Source organism: Coregonus lavaretus, assembly GCF_964263955.1.
Source record: "Coregonus lavaretus genome assembly, chromosome: 13".
NCBI classification, from domain to species: Eukaryota; Metazoa; Chordata; class Actinopteri; order Salmoniformes; family Salmonidae; genus Coregonus; species Coregonus lavaretus.
The window spans coordinates 48,091,029-48,112,408 of record NC_140000.1 but is presented as its reverse complement, the minus strand read 5'-3'; the positions used below and the strand labels follow the sequence as shown (position 1 = coordinate 48,112,408).

The 21,380-nt window shown below is 44.2% G+C and overlaps 1 protein-coding gene across 1 annotated transcript in view; it reads left to right on the top strand.

Annotated features, from left to right (window-relative positions):
* Positions 1–936: 936 nt before the first annotated feature.
* The window catches only part of LOC311139532 (semaphorin-3C-like), a gene marked incomplete at its 5' end in the record, with an annotated part of 46,044 nt that continues 25,600 nt past the window's right edge, over positions 937–21,380 (top strand). The window contains one exon of the mRNA XM_084174417.1: positions 937–1,072. Within this exon, the coding sequence (XP_084030543.1) occupies positions 937–1,072 (136 nt within the window). The remainder of the gene's footprint in view (positions 1,073–21,380) is intronic.

The window sequence follows — 21,380 nt, the reverse complement described above, 5'->3', positions numbered from 1 at the left end:
GGTGATATATTGTCCATGGTCCATCTGATCCCTGTGCCTCAACCTTTCAGTCAGCTGCATCCCAAATTGAAAGTTTCATAGATATCCCATATCCCACCCTCTTCTATATAAGCCATCAGAATATAGATCTGCCTTTGTGTGGGTGCATTTTATTGTTTCCCCCATTTTTATTTTATTTTCTATTAAACCAATATGGATACTTTGCGCACAATACATTGAGTTTCGTGGCCATGGGCAGAAGACCCTGCTCAGTTTTTCCAGAGGCAGTGAGAAGCTCAGTCTTTCGTTAGCAGTAAGATAATCTCTCTACAGGAGAAAGTCCCCTGGTAATACCTGTCTTTATCAATAATTGAGCTCCTCTTGTACAATAATGGAAGCAGGGTCAAGGCAGAGATGAGATTCTCCCCCAGCTCTTGTGTAGAAGGATCTCATCCATATTTAACAGTGAGGATATGGTAACAGATGGATTTAACAGTCATGTAACGCTCTGATCTCTTTCCTTTAAAACGGATCCTTATTATTTATTTTAAGCATTACTATTATTAGCAGTAGTAGTAGTAGCAGAGGTGGTAGTAGCAGTAGTAGTAGTAGTAGTAGTAGTAGTAGTAGTAGTAGTAGTAGTAGTAGTAGTAGTAGTAGTAGTAGTAGTAGTAGTAGTAGTAGTGTAAATGGAGGACTGCAGCACTGCTAGTTTTCATCCTACCTTTCTAATCAGGGATTGATTCAGACCTGGGAAACCAGATGAGTGAATCAATCAATTACTGGGATCTATTAACTACTTGGAAGAAGAAAAAAATCCTGCCGTGGTGTAGCCCTCATGGACTGGATTTGAGCATCATTGCCATGACTGTGGTACTGTAGTCTGACCAGTGATGTACCTCTCTCCTCCTCCCTCAGGTCATTTGGACTAGGTGTGGTTCCTGAGGCCTTGCTGTCATGGGGTGGCCGGAGGGGGTCGTGAAGACCCCACCCTGGGTAGGAGTCAGACACACCCTCCTGACTCTTTCTCTCCTCCTCACCTGTGTCTCCAGCTTCCTCCAGCCACTGCCAAGAGTCTTCCTCCCCTTCGAAGGTAAAGAAATGGTCATGTCCGGTTTACTCCAACAGTGAATCCCTAAGCATCGGACAGACATGCCCTCCATCTAACCTTCTACAGAACACCTGTGAAGCGTTACCTCTGGCTTTGTCTCATCCTGGTCTGCTGTGTTTCACCACAGCTGTGATGAGCTTACAGAACACAATTAAGCTATTAGTTTATGGTGTTAATGTCTCACAAATGGCCAATAACCGATTGATGCCCAACCAAAGGATGTACAATCCTCTTTGTCATTTTGAATTAACAAGAATATACTCTATAATGACCTTCTCTGCACTGTCTGAGATGAGATTATAATAATAATGAATAAATAATAATGTTCCCTTAGACGTTTGCGTTTTGATTGACGTTTAACCAGCATTCTGCGTCAGATAGTGTGAGGGCGTCTCTAACCTTTATAGTACCCATGGTGCTTAGACCCTGTGGGCCTTAACATTGTCATGTCCTTGGTTTGGGCCTGCGAGACCCTGAGATCGTGGCTCCATTGTTCAGTTCTGTTCCATGTCAGTGAGGCGGGCCAGAGCCGTACCTCTGTGAGATTGTACTGTACTGTGTCATGACTGACTGCCCTGGCTCAGCCTGTTCCTGGTTAAACTTTAAACACACACAGCGGATGGAGGCAGTGTTCCCTTTGCCTGTGAGTGTTGTTACAGCCTCTGGGTTTGATTCTGTTTTATTTAATTTCCTTGACACATGATGATTGGGTGAATTATTAACTCTCTGAACTAGGAAAGAGTTTGCGGGGGAGGAGGCTGGAGGGGTTGTTTCTTGTTTCTCATGCTTTCAGGAACCACCCACCCCTCCTCATAAGTGGTGTAACTGTACACTGGTGTTGATGTTGTACAGGGACTGCTGGGTATGTTTGATCACCTTTCAGTACCTCCAGGCCGACTATTTTGCCCAATGCAGGAGAGACTGTGTGGCTGTGCTATGTCTGTGTTGCACATGTGTCCGTGCGGCGTCTGAGTGCTCAGACAGTGTGAAGAGGTGTTGTGACTGTGAATCATTGTCTTTGGAAAGGCTGTGATATACTGGGGTCATCTTTTTCCTTGACTCCCAGCAACTTTCTTTTCCTCTCACTGTCTCTCGCCTCTCTCTGTCCCTTTTCTCCTACTATCTCCTTCTTTCTCTCTTCTTCCCTGACTCTTTCTCTCTCCTCTCCCTCTCTCTCTCTCCTCTCCCTCTCTTCTTCTCTCTGTGTTTCTCTGTGATTTGTCTCGTATACCTCCGAGTGCTGTAGCCCAGCTGTCAGACAGAGACAGGCAGTGAAACACCCCACTCAGCAGAGCTGCTAACAGACAGGACCCAGACTGTATAGACTCTTGTCTAGGGGATGTGTGGAGCGTGGCGGGTGGCTTGGAAAAAGCCTGCTCACTCACTGCAAACAGACCAAACCACTCAAATACCTCTGTGGCTTTTACATACAACCACGGAAGGCCTATTCAATCCTGCCCTGTTAAAATGGCTGACCTCCAGGATTCAAGGTCAACATGCTGGGAATGAATCTATCCCTATTGCTGATCATGGGATTGGTTAATCCCTTTTCCATGTGTGGATTTGATTTGTCCCCATTTCCTGCTTTAGTTCTGTTCTACTGTATCTGAGTGAAACGTCGAGGGGAGCTATTATCAGTAAAAATAGTTTATAAAGTGGTTCTTGGTTGGGTAGCTCTGGTTTTGTGGTGGACCGGTAATAGCTCGGTCTTCAAATTTGAAAAGTCAGGTGTGTGTCTGTCACTTAGGATGATCTATGTGGGTGCTTCGCTGTGCTTCGTTCCCATGGGACTCATTGGATTGAATTAGTGGGAAAACAGAAGCGGAGGGGATTTGGCAGTGACTGGAAGGACATTTCAAGGTAAAGAAAGGAATGGAGATTTGATTGGGAGCCAAGATTGCAGGTGTGGGTTAGCTTCCATCCTGTGATTTTAGAGCTATTCTGTCCGGGATGTTAAGCAAAGGGGGAGTTGAGCTGAACTGATCTTTGATGGTGGAGATGGAAATAATTTGCCGTCGGGGCGGACAGGCTCCATATTTCTCCCTGCCTTCAGTGGAGCTTCTGTCTGGGAGAGATCCAGATGTAGGGAGCTGGAGACTCCTCTGACCCAGGGAGAGGGCTCTTCTCTCCAATAAACTCCAGTGTGGATGTCCTCACTGAGGGAAGTATTTGGGGTGCATGGTGTCTCTCCAGTGCCAGGGTGGGGGAGAGGAGAGGTGCAAGGCCCAGAGAGGGTAACAGGTGGGGGGTCCAGTCAGCAGCAAGTGTAAGGGTGTGTGTCAAAGGTTCTGTACTGGAGGCGAGAAATACTGTAGTTCCCTAGGGTAAAGACTCTTTATTATTACAGCCTAAACTCACTAAACCAAAACAAGAGAAAATAAACTCTGGGAGGAGGCTTGGGTCAGTACACAGTATCTCACTCTCTCCCTCCCTCTATCTACCCATCTTTCTTTCCCTTTCTCCTGAAACTCTAGCTGAGGGTAAGGCAGGTTCACATGGCTGAGTGAGTCAGCTCTCGTCTCCAGGAGAAGTTGCTGTCACTGACATTCCTGCTCCCTCACACTGCTTAATCTTGTCTTGGAGAGGCAAATGCAACGGGACGGCAACCAAAACACAATAATAAACCGTGAGAAACACAGGCCCCAGAATGCAGCCCTATATAATAAACAGTCAAATATGGACATACGTTTCAGTAAAGCTGGAAAATAAACGGGGGGGGTTCCATTCTTAGCAGAAATCATTGTGGATTTACCAGCATGATAAGAGATTTGTTTTTAAACTTTTGTTTTGAATCACTTTTATTTTCCCCAATATTTATTCTAGTGTCCCCTTTCATTTAACATATTCCAAACCACAAACTCCATCTGTTGTCTCAGTGAAAGTTAAAATAATGAATTGCGGAGCGCTCCGAAGTCAGTGTTTTGTCAACCACGGATAAAAGAAGATTAGGGCCATATTTCCCCATGAATCATTCAAATGTGGGAATGGCACAAAGCCCAGGACTAAGGACTGAATAATAAACCACTAACAGTCAGGCATCCTATAGCTTTCTCTGAGCAGGTGAGGTGTAGATTAGACTGGACTAGGTCTAATCCTATGGCAGGATTCAGTCAAACGCAGAGAAAATGTAATAGCAAAAAAAGACTTTCAAACATACAGTATCTGGAATTCATCTCAGTTTATTTAGCCAAATGACTGAGCATAGAAGAAACCTTGGATCATCAGTTTCTTCGTCAGAAAGACTGAGGGCCTTGTGAGGCCTGTCTCACATGATAGCATGCCATGCTGATACTCTCTGTTGTTTGACCCAGGTGAAACAATTCCCAACATTTCACAACCTTTGTTAGGCTGCGTTCAGCACCTGCCAGTGAGTTTACAAGCCAATACGACAATGTTTTAGCCCTGATCTAATTGTTAGGGGGCCATTTTAACGAGGTGCCTGCCCAGAGCTATGGCTGTATGGTACTTACCACACATCTAAGGCTGTCTGTATATGGTCTGGTAGGATGATTTGTATTTTGTTTCTCTCTGGGTGATTGTGAAGAGGATTATACACTAACACAGTGGGTCATGGTCACTGTCACCGCTGACAGGGTACGTGTGGCTCAGGGTGGTTGGTGGTCTTTGTTTAAGATGTCATTAATGTCCTTCTCTGTCCTGGTAAAACATTGCTGGTGGTCAGGGTGTCACTGTGTTTAAGAAAAGATATTAAAGTATTTTGTAAAAAATCAAGTGTGTGTGTGTGTGTGTTTATAGCAGGTGTCTATTTGACTCCTCCAGTCTAGTCCTTGGTAGAGAGCCTTGGTCGCGTAGCTGCAGTTTGAGACGTGTGGGAGATTGATTAAGGTAGTGTTCCTGTAATGAGTGTTCCCTCTCTCTGGGAGCTGCTCCTGTTCTCAGCCAAACCCTGAGCGGAACCAGACGTGTCACACACACAGCCATCTGTCTCACAGCCTTTCACCTTAGAACGGATGCTCTGATTCCCCAGCTTCCACGGATTAGTTCTTACTTTTATCATGCGTCATTAGAATCTCCTCTTGCCCCTCATTATTCATAAAGGATGAATATCAGGTGGTCGTCCAACTGTGAAGTATGTTTATTTAATTGTGGGATGGTGTGTGGGTGTGTGCGCATGCAAATTCTTCACATTTGATTACTTTCTGGTGGCATAACTTTCTGCTGAATCCCCTGACTCTTTTTTTCCGTCCCTCTTTATAAAACAAATTTAGCCTGTGAGCTGTTAAGTGAATGTTTGGAATACTTCAGGTCTCCTGGAAAAGTATGACCCCTTTCAGATTTAACCCTAAAGACACTCCTCAGCGTTTTACTGAGGAAAATCAAGAGTTGCATTCAGTGAAACTGAAACACAGCCAAGGTAAAATATTTTCTGCATTCCTACGTGAAGGGATCATTTGGAAGATAAACAACAGAGCTTTGACAATATAACATTCACCTCCTGTAAGATAATGTCTCAAACTTTACATCTAATGGGATGGTCAAAGCCAGTGATTTGATGTTCAAGGTTTTATCCTTGCTGAATCTAAACCTCTAAACCTGACCATAAATCACCTAACTTGCCCCAGATCTCATGGTAATGTATTCTCTATGGGTTTGCCCTTCTGTCTTCTATCCCTGACCCCTCCGCCATTATGGGACCTGGATAGGTCAAACAGACCGCTGCCTGCAGGGTCGTCAGCAGGGTCAATAGGAAGTTAAAGGTTGTCAAAGGTTATGGACAAGGCTGACACGGGGCAAAAGTGGACCAGTGTGTCTGCATTAGTGCTCAGGGGTATGGAAGTAAAATGCTTATAATTTGACAGAGCATCCCATATCTGCTTTACATTCTACATTATTTTTACCAGAGTGCATCTAAACTTGTAATTTTCAATATAATTTGCCTTTTGAAGTGAAATCACAAATCCGTGATGGTATGCTCCAGGGAGTTCAAGGCTATACAAACCAGAGACCTGTCAAGACTGTCGACGGAGAGATATTTAGACATACAAATAACCAGGATGACTGTGTTAATTTTTTTTTGTGTGTGGTTGTTGTGTCTCCAGGCATGTGTCCTATTGCTAGCCAAGCTAATTGATTGAGTTAGAACCTGGACCTTATCCAGTAAAGGTTAGGCTAAAGCAAAGCCTACAGCTGCTGTGTTTGCAGAATGTGTTTGACAAGCCTTCTGTCAGTCATACCTTTTCTCTCGTTTCTCCTCGTTTCTCTTCCTGTATCTGTGTTTTGACATTCCTGTCTTTGACCTTACCGCCCCAGATGAATGTTTTAGTGTTCATCCCGTGCACTATGTTGAAAGGTAATCAATGGCCATCAATATGAAAGAGACAGTGTCTTTCTGCAAGATACACAACTTCAAATGGAAATGGTGACAGTTGGTCTTTGGGAATTTAGGCTATTGATTCGGTGAAATGTATTCTCAACGTTGTTTTTCTGTCTTTTTTACAGCTGTATCATTAAATATTTTATTTTGCACACAGAACTATTCTCATAATGGCTTTGAGCTTTAAGTGAGTTTCCATAGAAAAGGCCAAGGTTCTCTACATAACAAAAGGGAAAAAGTTAGACTATTACATACAGTGCATTCAGAAAGTATTCAGACCCCATTTCTTTTTCCACATTTTGAAACGTTACAGCCTTATTCTAAAATTCCCAAGAACACAGTGGCCTCCATCATTCTTAAATGGAAGAAGTTTAGAAACTGAGCAATCGGGGGAGAAGGGCCTTGGTCAGGGAGGTGACCAAGAACCCGATGGTCACTTTGACAGAGCACCAGAGTTCCTCTGTGGAGATGGGAGAACCTTCCAGAAGGACAACCATCTATGCAGCACTCCACCAATCAGGCATTTATGGTAGAGTGACCAGACGGACGCCACTCCTCAGTAAAAGGCACATTACAGCCCGCTTGGAGTTTGCCAAAAGGCACCTAAAGGACTCTCAGACCATGAGAAACAAGATTCTCTGGTCTGATGAAACCAAGATTGAACTCTTTGGCCAGAATGCCAAGCGTCACGTCTGGAGGAAACCTGCTACCATCCCTACGGTGAAGCATGGTGGTGGCAGCATTATGCTGTGGGGATGTTTTTCAGCGGCAGGGACTGGGAGACTAGTCAGGATCAAGGGAAAGATGAACGGAACAAAGTACAGAGAGATCCTTGATGAAAACCTGCTCCAGAGCAACAACCCTAAGCACACAGCCAAGACAACGCAGGAGTGGCTTCGGGACAAGTCTTTGAATGTCCTGACTTAAACCCGATCGAACATCTCTGGAGAGAATTGGAAATAGCTGTGCAGCGACGCTCCCCATCCAACCTGACAGAGCTTGAGAGGATCTGCAGAGAAGAATGGGAGAAACTCTCCAAATACAGGTGTGCCAAGTTTGTAGCGTCATACCCAAGAAGACTCGAGGCTGTAATCCCTGCCAAAGGTGCTTCAACAAAGTACTGAGTAAAGGGTCTGAATACTTATGTAAATGTAATATTTCATTTATATATACAGTGAGGGGGAAAAAAGTATTTGATCCCCTGCTGATTTTGTACGTTTGCCCACTGACAAAGACATGATCAGTCTATAATTTTAATGGTAGGTTTATTTGAACAGTGAGACAGAATAACAACAAAATAATCTAGAAAAACGCATGTCAGAAATGTTATGAATTGATTTGCTTTTTAATGAGGGAAAGACATATTTGACCCCTCTGCAAAACATGACTTAGTACTTGGTGGCAAAACCCTTGTTGGCAATCACAAAGGTCTGACGTTTCTTGTTGTTGGCCACCAGGTTTGCACACATCTCAGGAGGGATTTTGTCTCACTCCTCTTTGCAGATCTTCTCCAAGTCATTAAGGTTTCGAGGCTGACGTTTGGCAACTCGAACCTTCAGCTCCCTCCACAGATTTTGTATGGGATTAAGGTCTGGAGACTGGCTAGGCCACTCCAGGACCTTAATGTGCTTCTTCTTGAGCCACTCCTTTGTTGCCTTGGCCGTGTGTTTTGGGTGATTGTCATGCTTGAATACCCATCCACAACCCATTTTCAATGCCCTGGCTGAGGGAAGGAGGTTCTCACCCAAGATTTGACGGTACATGGCCCCGTCCTTCGTCCCTTTGATGTGATGAAGTTGTCCTGTCCCCTTAGCAGAAAAACACCCCCAAAGCATAATGTTACCACCTCCATGTTTGACGGTGGGGATGGTGTTCTTGGGGTCATAGGCAGCATTCCTCCTCCTCCAAACACGGCGAGTTGAGTTGATGCCAAAGAGCTCCATTTTGGTCTCATCTGACCACAACACTTTCACCCAGTTCTCCTCTGAATCATTCAGATGTTCATTGGCAAACTTCAGACGGGCCTGTATATGTGCTTTATTGAGCAGGGGGACCTTGCGGGCGCTGCAGGATTTCAGTCCTTCACGGCGTAGTGTGTTACCAATTGTTTTCTTGGTGACTATGGTCCCAGCTGCCTTGAGATCATTGACAAGATCCTCCCGTGTAGTTCCGGGCTGATTCCTCACCGTTTTCATGATCATTGCAACTCCACGAGGTGAGAGATCTTGCATGGAGCCCCAGGCCGAAGGAGATTGACAGTTCTTTTGTGTTTCTTTCATTTGCGAATAATCGCACCAACTGTTGTCACCTTCTCACCAAGCTGTTTGGCGATGGTCTTGTAGCCCATTCCAGCCTTGTGTAGGTCTACAATCTTGTCCCTGACATCCTTGGAGAGCTCTTTGGTCTTGGTCATGGTGGAGAGTTTGGAATCTGATTGATTGATTGATTGCTTCTGTGGACAGGTGTCTTTTATACAGGTAACAAACTGAGATTAGGAGCACTCCCTTTAAGAGTGTGCTCCTAATCTCAGCTCGTTACCTGTATAAAAGACACCTGGGAGCCAGACATCTTTCAGATTGAGAGGGGGTTAAATACATATTTCCCTCATTAAAATGCAAATCAATTTATACATTTTTGACATGTGTTTTTCTGGATTTTTTTGTTGTTATTCTGTCTCTCACTGTTCAAATAAACCTACCATTAAAATTATAGACTGATCATTTCTTTGTCAGTGGGCAAACGTACAAAATCAGCAGGGGATCAAATACTTTTTTCCCTCACTGTGTATATGTGTGTGTATATACACACTATATATATATATATACACACACACTACCAGTCAAAAGTTTGGACACCTACTCATTCAAGGGTTTTTCTTTATTTTTAAAAAATTTTTTATTGTAGAATATTAGTGAAGACATCAAAACTATGAAATAACACATATGGAATCTTGTAGTAAACAAAAAAAGTGTTAAACAAATCCAAATATATTTTATATTTGAGATTCTTCAAATAGCCACCCTTTGCCTTGATGACAGCATTGCACACTCTTGGAATTCTCTCAACCAGCTTCATGAGGTAGTCACCTGGAATGCATGACAATTAACAGGTGTGCCTTGTTAAAAGTTAATTTGTGGAATTTCTTTCCTCCTTAATGCGTTTGAGCCAATCAGTTGTATTGTGACAAGGTAGGGGGTATAGAGAAGATAGTCCTATTTGGTAAAATACCAAGTCCATATTATGGCAAGAACAGCTCAAATAAGCAAAGAGAAACAACAGTCCATCATTACTTTAAGACATGAAGGTCAGTCAATCCGGAAAATCTCAAGAACTTTGAAAGTTTCTTCTTGTGCAGTCGCAAAAACCATCAAGCACTTTGATGAAACTGGCTCTCAAAGGAAGACCCAGAGTTACCTCTGCTGCAGAGGATAAGTTCATTAGAGTTAACTGCACCCCAGATTGCAGCTCAAATAAATGCTTCACAGAGTTCAAGTAACAGACACATCTCAACATCAACTGTTCAGAGGAGACTGCGTGAATCAGGCCTTCAAGGTCGAATTGCTGCAAAGAAACCACTACAAAAGGACACCAATAAGAAGAAGAGATTTGCTTGGGCCAAGAAACACGAGCAATGGTCATTAGACCGGTGGAATCTGTCCTTTGGTCTGATGAGTCCAAATTTGAGATTTTTGGTTCCAACCGCCGTGTCTTTGTGAGATGCAGAGTAGGTGAATGGATGATCTCCGCATGTGTGGTTCCCACCATGAAGCATGAGGAGGAGATGTTTTTATTTATTTTTATTTAACCTTTATTTAACCAGGTAAGCCAGTTGAGAACAAGTTCTCATTTACAACTGCGACCTGGCCAAGATAAAACAAAGCAGTGCGATAAAAACAACAACAACACAGAGTTACATATGGGGTAAACAAAACGTACAGTCAAAAACACAATAGAAAATCTATATACAGTGTGTGCAAATGTAGTAAGTTATGGAGGTAAGGCAATGAATAGGCCATAGTGCAAAATAATTACAATTTAGTATTAACACTGGTGTGATAGATGTGCAGAAGATGATGTGCAAATAGAGATACTGAGGTGCAAATTAGCAAAATAAATAACAATGTAAATAACAATATGGGGATGAGGTAGTTGGGTGGGTTAATTACAGATGGGCTGTGTACAGGTGCAGTGATCAGTAAGCTGCTCGGACAACTGATGTTTAAAGTCAGTGAGGGAGATAAGTGTCTCCAGCTTCCGAGATTTTTGCAGTTCGTTCCAGTCATTTGCAGCAGAGTACTGGAAGGAATGGCGGCCAAAGGAGGTGTTGGCTTTGGGGATGACCAGTGAGATATACCTGCTGGAAAGCATACTACGGGTGGGTGTTGCTATGGTGACCAATGATCTAAGATAAGGCGGGGATTTGCCTATAAGTGATTTATAGATGACCTGGAGCCAGTGGGTTTGGCGACTAATATGTTGTGAGGGCTAGCCAACGAGAGCGTACAGGTCACAATGGTGGGTAGTATATGGGGCTTTGGTGACAAAACGGATGGCACTGTGATAGACTACATCCAATTTGCTGAGTAGAGTGTTGGAAGCTATTTTGTAAATGACATCGCCGAAGTCAAGGATCGGTAGGATAGTCAGTTTTACGAGGGCATGTTTAGCTGCATGAGTGAAGGAAGCTTTGTTGTGAAAACGGAAGCCGATTCTAGATTTAACTTTGGATTGGAGATGCTTAATGTGAGTCTGGAAGGAGAGTTTATGGTCTAACCAGACACCTAGGTATTTGTAGTTGTCCACATATTCTAAGTCAGACCCGCCGAGAGTAGTGATTCTAGTCGGGCGGGCGGATGCAAGCAGCGTTCGATTGAAGAGCATGCATTTAGTTTAACTAGCGTTTAAGAGCAGTTGGAGGCCACGGAAGGAGTGTTGTATGGCATTGAAGCTCGTTTGGAGGTTTGTTAACACAGTGTCCAGTGAAGGGCCAGATGTATACAAAATGGTGTCGTCTGCATAGAGGTGGATCTGAGAGTCACCAGCAGCAAGAGCGACATCATTGATATACACAGAGAATAGAGTTGGCCCGAGAATTGAACCCTGTGGTCCAGACAACAGGCCCTCCGATTTGACACATTGAACTGTATCTGAGAAGTAGTTGGTGAGCCAGGCGAGGCAGTCATTTGAGAAACCAAGGCTATTTAGTCTGCCAATAAGAATGCGGTGGTTGACAGAGTCAAAAGCCTTGGCCAGGTCAATGAAGACGGCTGCACAGTACTGTCTTTTATCGCTCGCGGTTATTATATCGTTTAGGACCTTGAGTGTGGCTGAGGTGCACCCATGACCAGCTCGGAAACCAGATTGCATAGCGGAGAAGGTACGGTGGGATTCGAAATGGTCGGTGATCTGTTTTGTTAACTTGGCTTTCAAATACTTTCGAAAGGCAGGGCAGGATGGATATAGGTCTGTAACAGTTTGGATCTAGAGTGTCACCCCCTTTGAAGAGGGGGTTGACCGCGGCAGCTTTCCAATCTCTGGGGATCTCAGATGATTATACGAAAGAGAGGTTGAACAGGCTAGTAATATGGGTTGCGACAATTTCGGCGGCTAATTTTAGAAAAAGAAAGGGTCCAGATTGTTTAGCCCAGCTGATTTGTAGGGGTCCAGATTTAGCAGCTCTTTCAGGACATCAGCTATCTGAATTTGGGTGAAGGAGAAGCGGGGGGGGGGGGCATGGGCAAGTTGCAGAGCTGGTGGCGGGGTAGGGGTAGCCAGGTGGAAAGCATGGCCAGCCGTAGCAAAATGCTTATTGAAATTCTCGATTATTGTAGATTTATCGGTGGTGACAGTGTTTCCTAGCCTCAGTGCAGTGGGTAGCTGGGAGGAGGTGCTCTTATTCTCCATGGACTTTACAGTGTCACAAAACTTTTTGGAGTTAGTGCTACAGGATGCAAATGTCTGTTTGAAAAAGCTAGCCTTTGCTTTCCTAACTGATTGTGTATATTGGTTCCTGACTTCCCTGAAAAGTTGCATATCGCAGGGGCTGTTCGATGCTAATGCAGTACGCCACAGGATGTTTTTGTGCTGGTCAAGGGCAGTCAAGTCTGGGGTGAACCAGGGGCTATATCTGTTCTTAGTTCTGAATTTTATGAATGGGGCATTATTTAAGATGGAGAGGAAAGCACTTTTGAAGAACATCCAGGCATCATCTACTGACGGAATGAGGTCAATATCCATCCAGGATACCCGGGCCAGGTCAGTTAGAAAGGTCTGCTCGCTGAGGTGTTTTAGGGAGCGTTTGACAGTGATGAGGGGTGGTCGTTTGACCGCGGACCCATTACGGAGGCAGGCAATGAGGCAGTGATCGCAGAGATCCTGGTTGAAGACAGCGGAGGTGTATTTAGAGGGTAAATTAGTCATGATGATATCTATGAGGGTGCCCATGTTTACGGATTTAGGGTTGTACCTGGTAGGTTCCTTGATAATTTGTGAGATTGAGGGCATCTAGTTTAGATTGTAGGTTGGCCAGGGTGTTAAGCATATCCCAGTTTAGGTCACCAAGCAGTACAAACTCTGAAGATAGATGGGGGAAAGCAATTCACATATGATGTCCAGGGCACAACTGTGGGCTGAGGGGGGTCTGTTGCAAGCGGCAACAGTGAGAGATTTCTGGAAAGGTGGATTTTTAGAAGTAGAAGCTCAAACTGTTTGGGCACAGACCTGGATAGTATGATAGAGCTCTACAGTAGATTGCAACTCCGCCCCCTTTGGCAGTTCTATCTAGAAGGAAAATGTTGTAGTTCGGGAACATCAGGGTTGGCAGAGTGTGCTAACGCAGTGAATAACTCAAACTTGGGAAGGAGGCTTCTGATGTTAACATGCAAGAAACCAAGGCTTTTACGGTTGTGATGGTGTGTGGGTGCTTTGCTGGTCACACTGTCAGTGATTTATATAGAATTTAAGGCACACTTAACCAGCATGGCTACCACAGCATTCTGCAGCGATACGCCATCCCATCTGGTTTGGGCTCATTTGTTTTTCAACAGGAAAATGACCCAACACACCTCCAGGCTGTGTAAGGACTATTCTACCCAGAAGGAGAGAGATGGAGTGCTGCATCAGATGACCTGGCCTCCACAATCACCTGACCTCAACCCAATTGAGATGGTTTGGGATGAGTCGGACGACAGAGTGAAGGAAAAGCTGCCAACAAGTGCTCAGCATATGTAGGAACTCCTTCAAGACTGTTTGAAAAGCATTCCAGGTGAAGTTGGTTGAGAGAATGCCAAGAGTGTGCACAGCTGTCATCAAGGCAAAGGGCTACTTTGAAGAATCTCAAATATATTTTGATTTGTTTAACACCTTTTTTGGTTACTACATGATTCCATGTGTTGATACATAATTTTGATGTCTTCACTATTATCCTACAATGTATAAAATAGTACAAATAAAGAAAAACCCTTGAATGAGTAGGTGTGTCCATACTTTTGACTGGTACTGTACAGTTGTAAACATTTCTAAAAACCAGTTTTTGCTTTGTCATTATGGGGTATTGTGTGTAGATTGATGAGGGGGAAAAAACAATTTAATACATTTTAGAATAAGGCTGTAACTTATCAAAATGTGGAAAAAGTCAAGGTGTCTGAATACTTTCCGGATGCACTGTATTCAATAACAATAGAACAAGGCTCAGAGTGACTCTTTGGAATAACTTTTTATTATACCATTGAAAATGTTTGCATTTTATTGTCAGGATCAATGACAAAATGTTAGTTATTTTAGCCTTTTGAGTTCAAGATCATTTCTGACATCCTGGTCATAACATATAGGTTTTGAGTGAAGGTTAAAATAAACTGCAGGTCTGTAACCAGCTACTACTCTCTGTACCCTCACCATCATTTAACAGCACTGAGATTACCGTTTGACTTGCATGATGTCAGCCAGGAAATATTGACTTTTTAATCCAACTAAACGACGATCTCAACGTCACCTCCGCCCCATTCGCCTAAACTTTACTCTGCTTCTCTTTCAACTCCATCACTAATACATCAGAGATTCCCATGGCCCAAAACTGTCCAATAAACCTGCCCTAGACCTGACAGTTTCAAGTTTTATTAGTCGTATGTACGGGATAAACATGGTATAAAGTCGTGGTCAAAAGTTTTGAGAATGACACTAGTATTGGTCTTCAAAACGTTTGCTGCTTCAGTGTTTTTAGATATTTTTGTCAGATGTTACTATGGTATACTGAAGTATAATTACAAGCATTCCATAAGTGTCAAAGGCTTTTATTGACAATTACATTACGTTTATGCAAAGAGTCAATATTTGCAGTGTTGACCCTTCTTTTTCCAAAACCTCTGCAATCCGCCCTGGCATGCTGTCAATTAACTTCTGGGCCACATCCTGATTGATGGCAGCCCATTCTTGCATAATCAATGCTTGGTGTTTGTCAGAATTTGTGGGTTTTTGTTTGTCCACCCACCTCTTGAGGATTGACCACAAGTTCTCAATGGGATTAAGGTCTGGGAAGTTTCCTGGCCATGGACCCAACATTTCAATGTTTTGTTCCCCGAGCGTACTTAGTTATCACTTTTGCCTTATGGCAAGGTGCTCCATCATGCTGGAAAAAGCATTGTTCGTCACCAAACTGTTCTTGGATGGTTGGGAGAAGTTGCTCTCGGAGGATGTGTTGGTACCATTCTTTATTCATGGCTGTGTTCTTAGGCAAAATTGTGAGTGAGCCCACTCCCTTGGCTGAGAAGCAACCCCACACATGAATGGTCTCAGGATGCTTTACTGTTGGCATGACACAGGACTGATGGTAGCGCTCACCTTGTCTTCTCCGGACAAGCTTTTTTTCTGGATGCCCCAAACAATCGGAAAGGGGATTCATCAGAGAAAATGACTTTACCCCAGTCCTCAGCAGTCCGATCCCTGTACCTTTTGCAGAATATCAGTCTGTCCCTGATGTTCTTCCTGGAGAGAAGTGGCTTCCTCGCTGCCCTTCTTGGCACCAGGCCATCCTCCAAAAGTCTTCACCTCACTGTGTGTGCAGATGCACTCACACCTACCTGCTGCCATTCCTGAGCAAGCTCTGCACTGGTGGTGCCCCGATCCCGCAGCTGAATCAACTTTAGGAGATGGTCCTGGCACTTGCTGGACTTTCTTGGGCGCCCTGAAGTCTTCTTCACAACAATTGAACCTCTCTCCTTGAATTTCTTGATGATCCGATAAATGTTTGATTTAGGTGCAATCTTACTAGCAGCAATATCCTTGCCTGTGAAGCCCTTTTTGTGCAAAGCAATGATGACGGCACGTGTTTCCTTGCAGGTAACCATGGTTAACAGAGGAAGAACAATGATTTCAAGCACCACCCTCCACTCACCTGTGTTAACGAGAGAATCACTGAAAAAATGTCAGCTGGTCCTTTTGTGGCAGGGCTGAAATGCAGTGGAAATGTTTTTTGGGGATTAAGTTCATTTTCATGGCAAAGAGGGACTTTGCAATTAATTGCAATTAATCTGATCACTCTTCATAAAATTCTGGAGTATATGCAAATTGCCATCATAAAAACTGAGGCAGCAGACTTTGTGAAAATTAATATTTGTGTCATTCTCAAAACTTTTTACCATGTCTAACTAAATGCTTACTTGCATTCTCAACATTGCAACAAGAATAAGATATACAGTTGAAGTCGGAAGTTTACATACACTTAGGTTGGAGTCATTAAAACTCGTTTTTCAACCACTCCACAAATGTGTTGTTAACAAACTATAGTTTTGGCAAGTCGGTTAGGACATCTACTTTGTGCATGACACAAGTAATTTTTCCAACAATTGTTTACAGACAGATTATTTCACTTATAATTCACTGTATCACAATTCCAGTGGGTCAGAAGTTTAAAGGCACAGTCAACTTAGTGTATGTAAACAGCTTGGAAAATTCCAGAAAATGATGTCATGGCTTTAGAAGCTTCTGATAGGCTAATTGACATCATTTGAGTCAATTTGAGGAGTACCTGTGGATATATTTCAAGGCTTACCTTCAAACTCAGTGCCTCTTTGCTTGACATCATGGGAAAATCCAAAGAAATCAGCCAAGACCTCAGAAAAAAAATGGTAGACCTCCACAAGTCTGGTTCATCCTTGGGAGCAATTTCCAAATGCCTGAAGTTACCACGTTCATCTGTACAAACGATAGTATGCAAATATAAACACCATGGGACCACGCAGCCGTCATACCGCTAAGGAAGGAGACGCGTTCTGTCTCCTAGAGATTAACGTACTTTGGTGTGAAAAGTGCAAATCAATCCCAGAACAACAGCAAAGGACCTTGTGAAGATGCTGGAGGAAACAGGTACAAAAGTATCTATATCCACAGTAAAACGAGTCCTATATCGACAAACCTGAAAGGCCACTCAGCAAGAAGAAGCCACTGCTCCAAAACCGCCATAAAAAAGCCAGACTACGGTTTGCAACTGCACATGGGGACAAAGATCGTACCTTTTGGAAAAATGTCCTTTGGTCTGATGAAACAAAAATACAACTGTTTGGCCATAATGACCATTGTTATGTTTGGAGGAAAAGGGGGAACGTTTGCAAGCCGAAGAACACCATCCCAACCGTGAAGCACGAGGGTGGCAGCATCATGCTCTGGGGGTGCTTTGCTGCAGGAGGGACTGGTGCACTTCACAAAATAGATGGCATTATGAGGAAGGAACATTTATGTGGATATATTGAAGCAACATCTCAAGACATCAGTCAGGAAGTTAAAGCTTGGTCACAAATGGGTCTTCCAAATGGACAATGACCCCAAGCATCCTTCCAAAGTTGTGGCAAAATGGCTTAAGTACAACAAAGTCAAGGTATTGGAGTGGCCATCACAAAGCCCTGACCTCAATCCTATAGAACATTTGTGGGCAGAACTGAAAAAGCGTGTGCGAGCAAGGAGGCATACAAACCTGACTCAGTTACACCAGCTCTGTCAGGAGTAATGGGCCAAAATTCACCCAACTTATTGTGGGACGCTTGTGGAAGGCTACCCGAAACGTTTGACCCAAGTTAAACAATTTAAAGGCAATGCTACCAAATACTAATTGAGTGTATGTAAACTTCTGACCCACTGGGAATGTGATGAAATAAATAAAAGCTGAAATAAATCATTCTCTCTAAAATTATTTGGACATTTCACATTCTTAAAATAAAGTGGTGATCCTAACAGGGAATTTTTACTAGGATTAAATGTCAGGAAATGTGAAAATCTGAGTTTAAATATATTTGGCTAAGGTGTATGTAAACTTCAGACTTCAACTGTAGATGTTAAGAATACGACTGCAAAGTAAATGGCCGTAGAATAGAATAAACATTTTAGCATAAGTATAATACATGAAGGCACAATTTATAGTCCAATATTGACACTCCCTCTGGTCTCATGGGGCCTGTAGTCTGTAGCTGAACTGACAGTAAAAATACATTGATTTAGTATCTGCGGGCGGGGTGAAGGGGTAACTGGAGGACTGGTTAGTTGAAAGGTCGTGAGAGGCCCTGGGGGGGGTTGGTGGGATGCTGTGGCAGGTGAAGAAGAGGCCAGGTGCTAATTAAGGCTAACGCTAGATAGTGTGATGGACAGGTTGGTTGGCGTCTCCGGTTTCAGACTCCTGGAGGGAATATTACACAACTCCGCTGCAGCGCAGGTCATCCGTGTAACGAAGACTGCTCTGACGCTGGTGCTGGTGCTGAGTAACCTCACCCTGCAGAGTCTCAGAGAACCACACTCTCACTGCCAAGGAGAAAGATTACTATATACCCTCCTGTCATTCCCTTGTGTCCTACCCTTGTGTCCTACACAGTGAAGATGGAGTGGCCTCTGCATAAAAAGTCAATGATAGAGAAGTCATACCAAAAGCTAATAGGCGAATAGGCATCCTACATATGACCGTGAGATTCCCATGACATTATGTCTGGAGACTGGTAGATAATGCAGTAACTTATAGACAACTGTGGGAAGAGGATGATGACATTGGATGGGATGAGAGTTAGTCAGCCGAGTGGTTGTCCCTCTTCCTGACAAGCAGTCACTGTATGTCTATGGAGAGGAGTGTGTTGACGCTTGAGCGGTGAGAGTGTGTGCTCCTGCTCCTCTTGCCTGGCCGAGAATGTGGAAAATGTCAGTTAGACAGACAGCCAGACGACTCTGTCGCCCTGCACTGACCACTCTGGGTGGTCCCTCTCTACGGGGGGGGATGAGGAGGAGACCATGCGCTGGCACGATACCCAACCCATCCCCTCTGCTTTACCTGCCTATATACCACCTGCCAAATCACTGTATACAGTAGAGGTACTATAGTCTAGGCCTATATCCCCATGGAGATGGAAGTAATGTCCTAGTGCGAGTCAGCGCCATTTTGTGTCCCCAGAGCCAGATCAAAGTTTTTAGTTGCCAGGATAAAGGTTGTGAGTGGCGCAGTATGTGTGAATGTACCAACATTGTATTAGAGGAGTGTAGCCATGCACAACTGAACCCAAGGAGCTGTGGCATTGTCCTCACAAAGAGCACCGACATTTGGCAAGACGTCTAAAGTCAGACCTTTATAAAGAAACCCACTCCATCTTCAGTCGGTACATGAATCAGTGGGCGGGGGTGTACTAAGCCCATGCTTCAATATTTATCAAGGCGAGTGATTGGGGTTCGCCAACTCCTGCCCCTGACAACAGTTGAACACAGGTCCTATTTGCCAAAAATAGACGATGCCTCATTTGCATGTGGTTAATTAATTCATGATGGCCTTTGAGGGTGCGGCCCATTGAAAAGGACTGCATTGAATCTGAGACACAAAGGGAGGTTTGTGATTGGCCGCCTGCCCAGCTCTGTGGTGTTAATGGCGTCTTAAGACCTCTGGGCCTTTGGCTGAGGTAGCCAACATCCAGCAAGAACTCACACTCCACAAGCCTAGTTAACCATTTAACCTAGTCTAGCTTTTCAGTACTCCTATGAGTAGAGTGGATTAAATCTTGGTTGAGTAGACTTGGTTCTCTAAACGGCCCCAGATAAAGCCTTGGCTCGAAGCAACCTGTACCATGTACAGCATCCACATTAGGAAGTTGTCAGTTGTCACAATGCCGTAATCCTGATCCTTTGATACCTCTCCTGCCTCTCTGTACACCTGACCGTGCCTGGACACAGCTGGACTACAGGTGTCATGGCTCAGTACAGTCTGAAGGTGTCAGTCCCCAGCTGGTGCCCCCCACAGAGAGAAAGGGAGAGTAGAATGAGCCTGTCTGGGTGTCTATGTGGACCAATCAGCACAGACTGCTAGCTCCACGTCCTTAAACCCAATCTTGGAGGGGACCCACATAGTCATCGCTCTTGTAAAAGCCAGAGAGCGTACTTTCCAGCAGCGCTGAATCTCTCTTTTTACGATCCTGCAATGTGATAAACCGCTTCTTGTATGGCGAGCCAAACCCAAAACACCACTGGCTTGTTTACTGGTGGGGACCATGGTGGAGGCCCGCTACTTTGATCAGCCAAACAAATGGGAGAGTTAGTCTGTCATTCCGTGTTATGGGTTTTCACTTCGCCGGAGGGAAACTTCTTATTCTCTGTGGTGGCACCATTCCCGTCTCCCTCCCCCTCAATGTAATCACAGCACCATGAAACAAGACAAGGCCTATTCCATCTACATTTTAAAAATTGCGAAATGAACACTGCAGTCTCTTCCAAGATTTTAATTACAGTAAAAACCATCATGGGCGGAATCACAAGTCCCTGCTGCTGCCCAAATCGTTCACTTAGATTCTACAGACTGACATCACAACTGTTTTGTTCCTTTTGTACAGTACTATGTGGTATGCAGGAGGGTTGTTGCCTTTCTCTCCTAGCATACAAAGACGTGTGTTCTTGAACGATCAACTCCTCCCTTAGTTTACAGAAGACTCATTTATAGGGAATTATGATCAAAGCTTGTAATCGAGTCATATCACGAGACGTTCCTGGTGGGTACATTTTAGACTAGATTAAAAGTTTGCTGTCTAAAACAGCCTTGGATTTGCCCTCCGTGCAGGGTTAACTGGACAGGGGATCAATGCAAATGTGAATCGAAGGTGTGTTAATAAGATAATGAAATATAGATCATCTGAGATCCTGCTGTAATGTCAAGGTGAATGTGTATTCATTAGTTACATTATCACCACCGAGGATCTCTGACCTGCTGTCTTGGGTGACCTCTAGTATGGATTTATGTATGGGTTTTAGTCTTGCATGCGAAATATGTAGACAACACTCAGACTAGATAACATCTGCGGTTGCTCTGCGGCAGTGTACGACCATGCGAAGACCGCAACCCACCACCACTCTTAAATATTGAATGACCGTTGTGGTCTCTTGGCCCCTACAAAAGGTTTTTGTGCCGGTTCCGCTTGACCAAGCTCTCACAAATGAAGCACTCTTCAAAGGGGACTAGAGGTATTACGGTGCAGTCACCTGCAGCGGTCGGCTGCTCTGCCAACCTGCTGTCCACTACATGGATGACCGCTCCTGGTCAGAATGCTATACCTGCACAGCGGAGCCCCCATGGGTAAACGCTCACAGTTAAAGTGAACTCGGGAGTCCTACCAGGAGGCACATGGGGGAAGGTGCGGCCCACCTGCCCACATAAATAATAGACTACCCACTATCCTCTACTCTGTCCTCACCACTGTTCTGCGTTCTCCTCCTGTGTTCTGTAATGAGGGCAGACATGTTTTTGTATCCTGTCCATGATGCCTAAACAACAGGGGATACACCATTTCATCATCACAGTCATCACCACAGCAGCTCAACCTACATACCAGACCTCCCCAATGTCTAACTGTTAAGGGTGGTGTCCTCCCATTTTACGATCCCCTGAATACTTAAACCGAGCCAATAACACTGACCAACATTCTTACTCATTTTGTTTAACAGTCATAGCCAGTT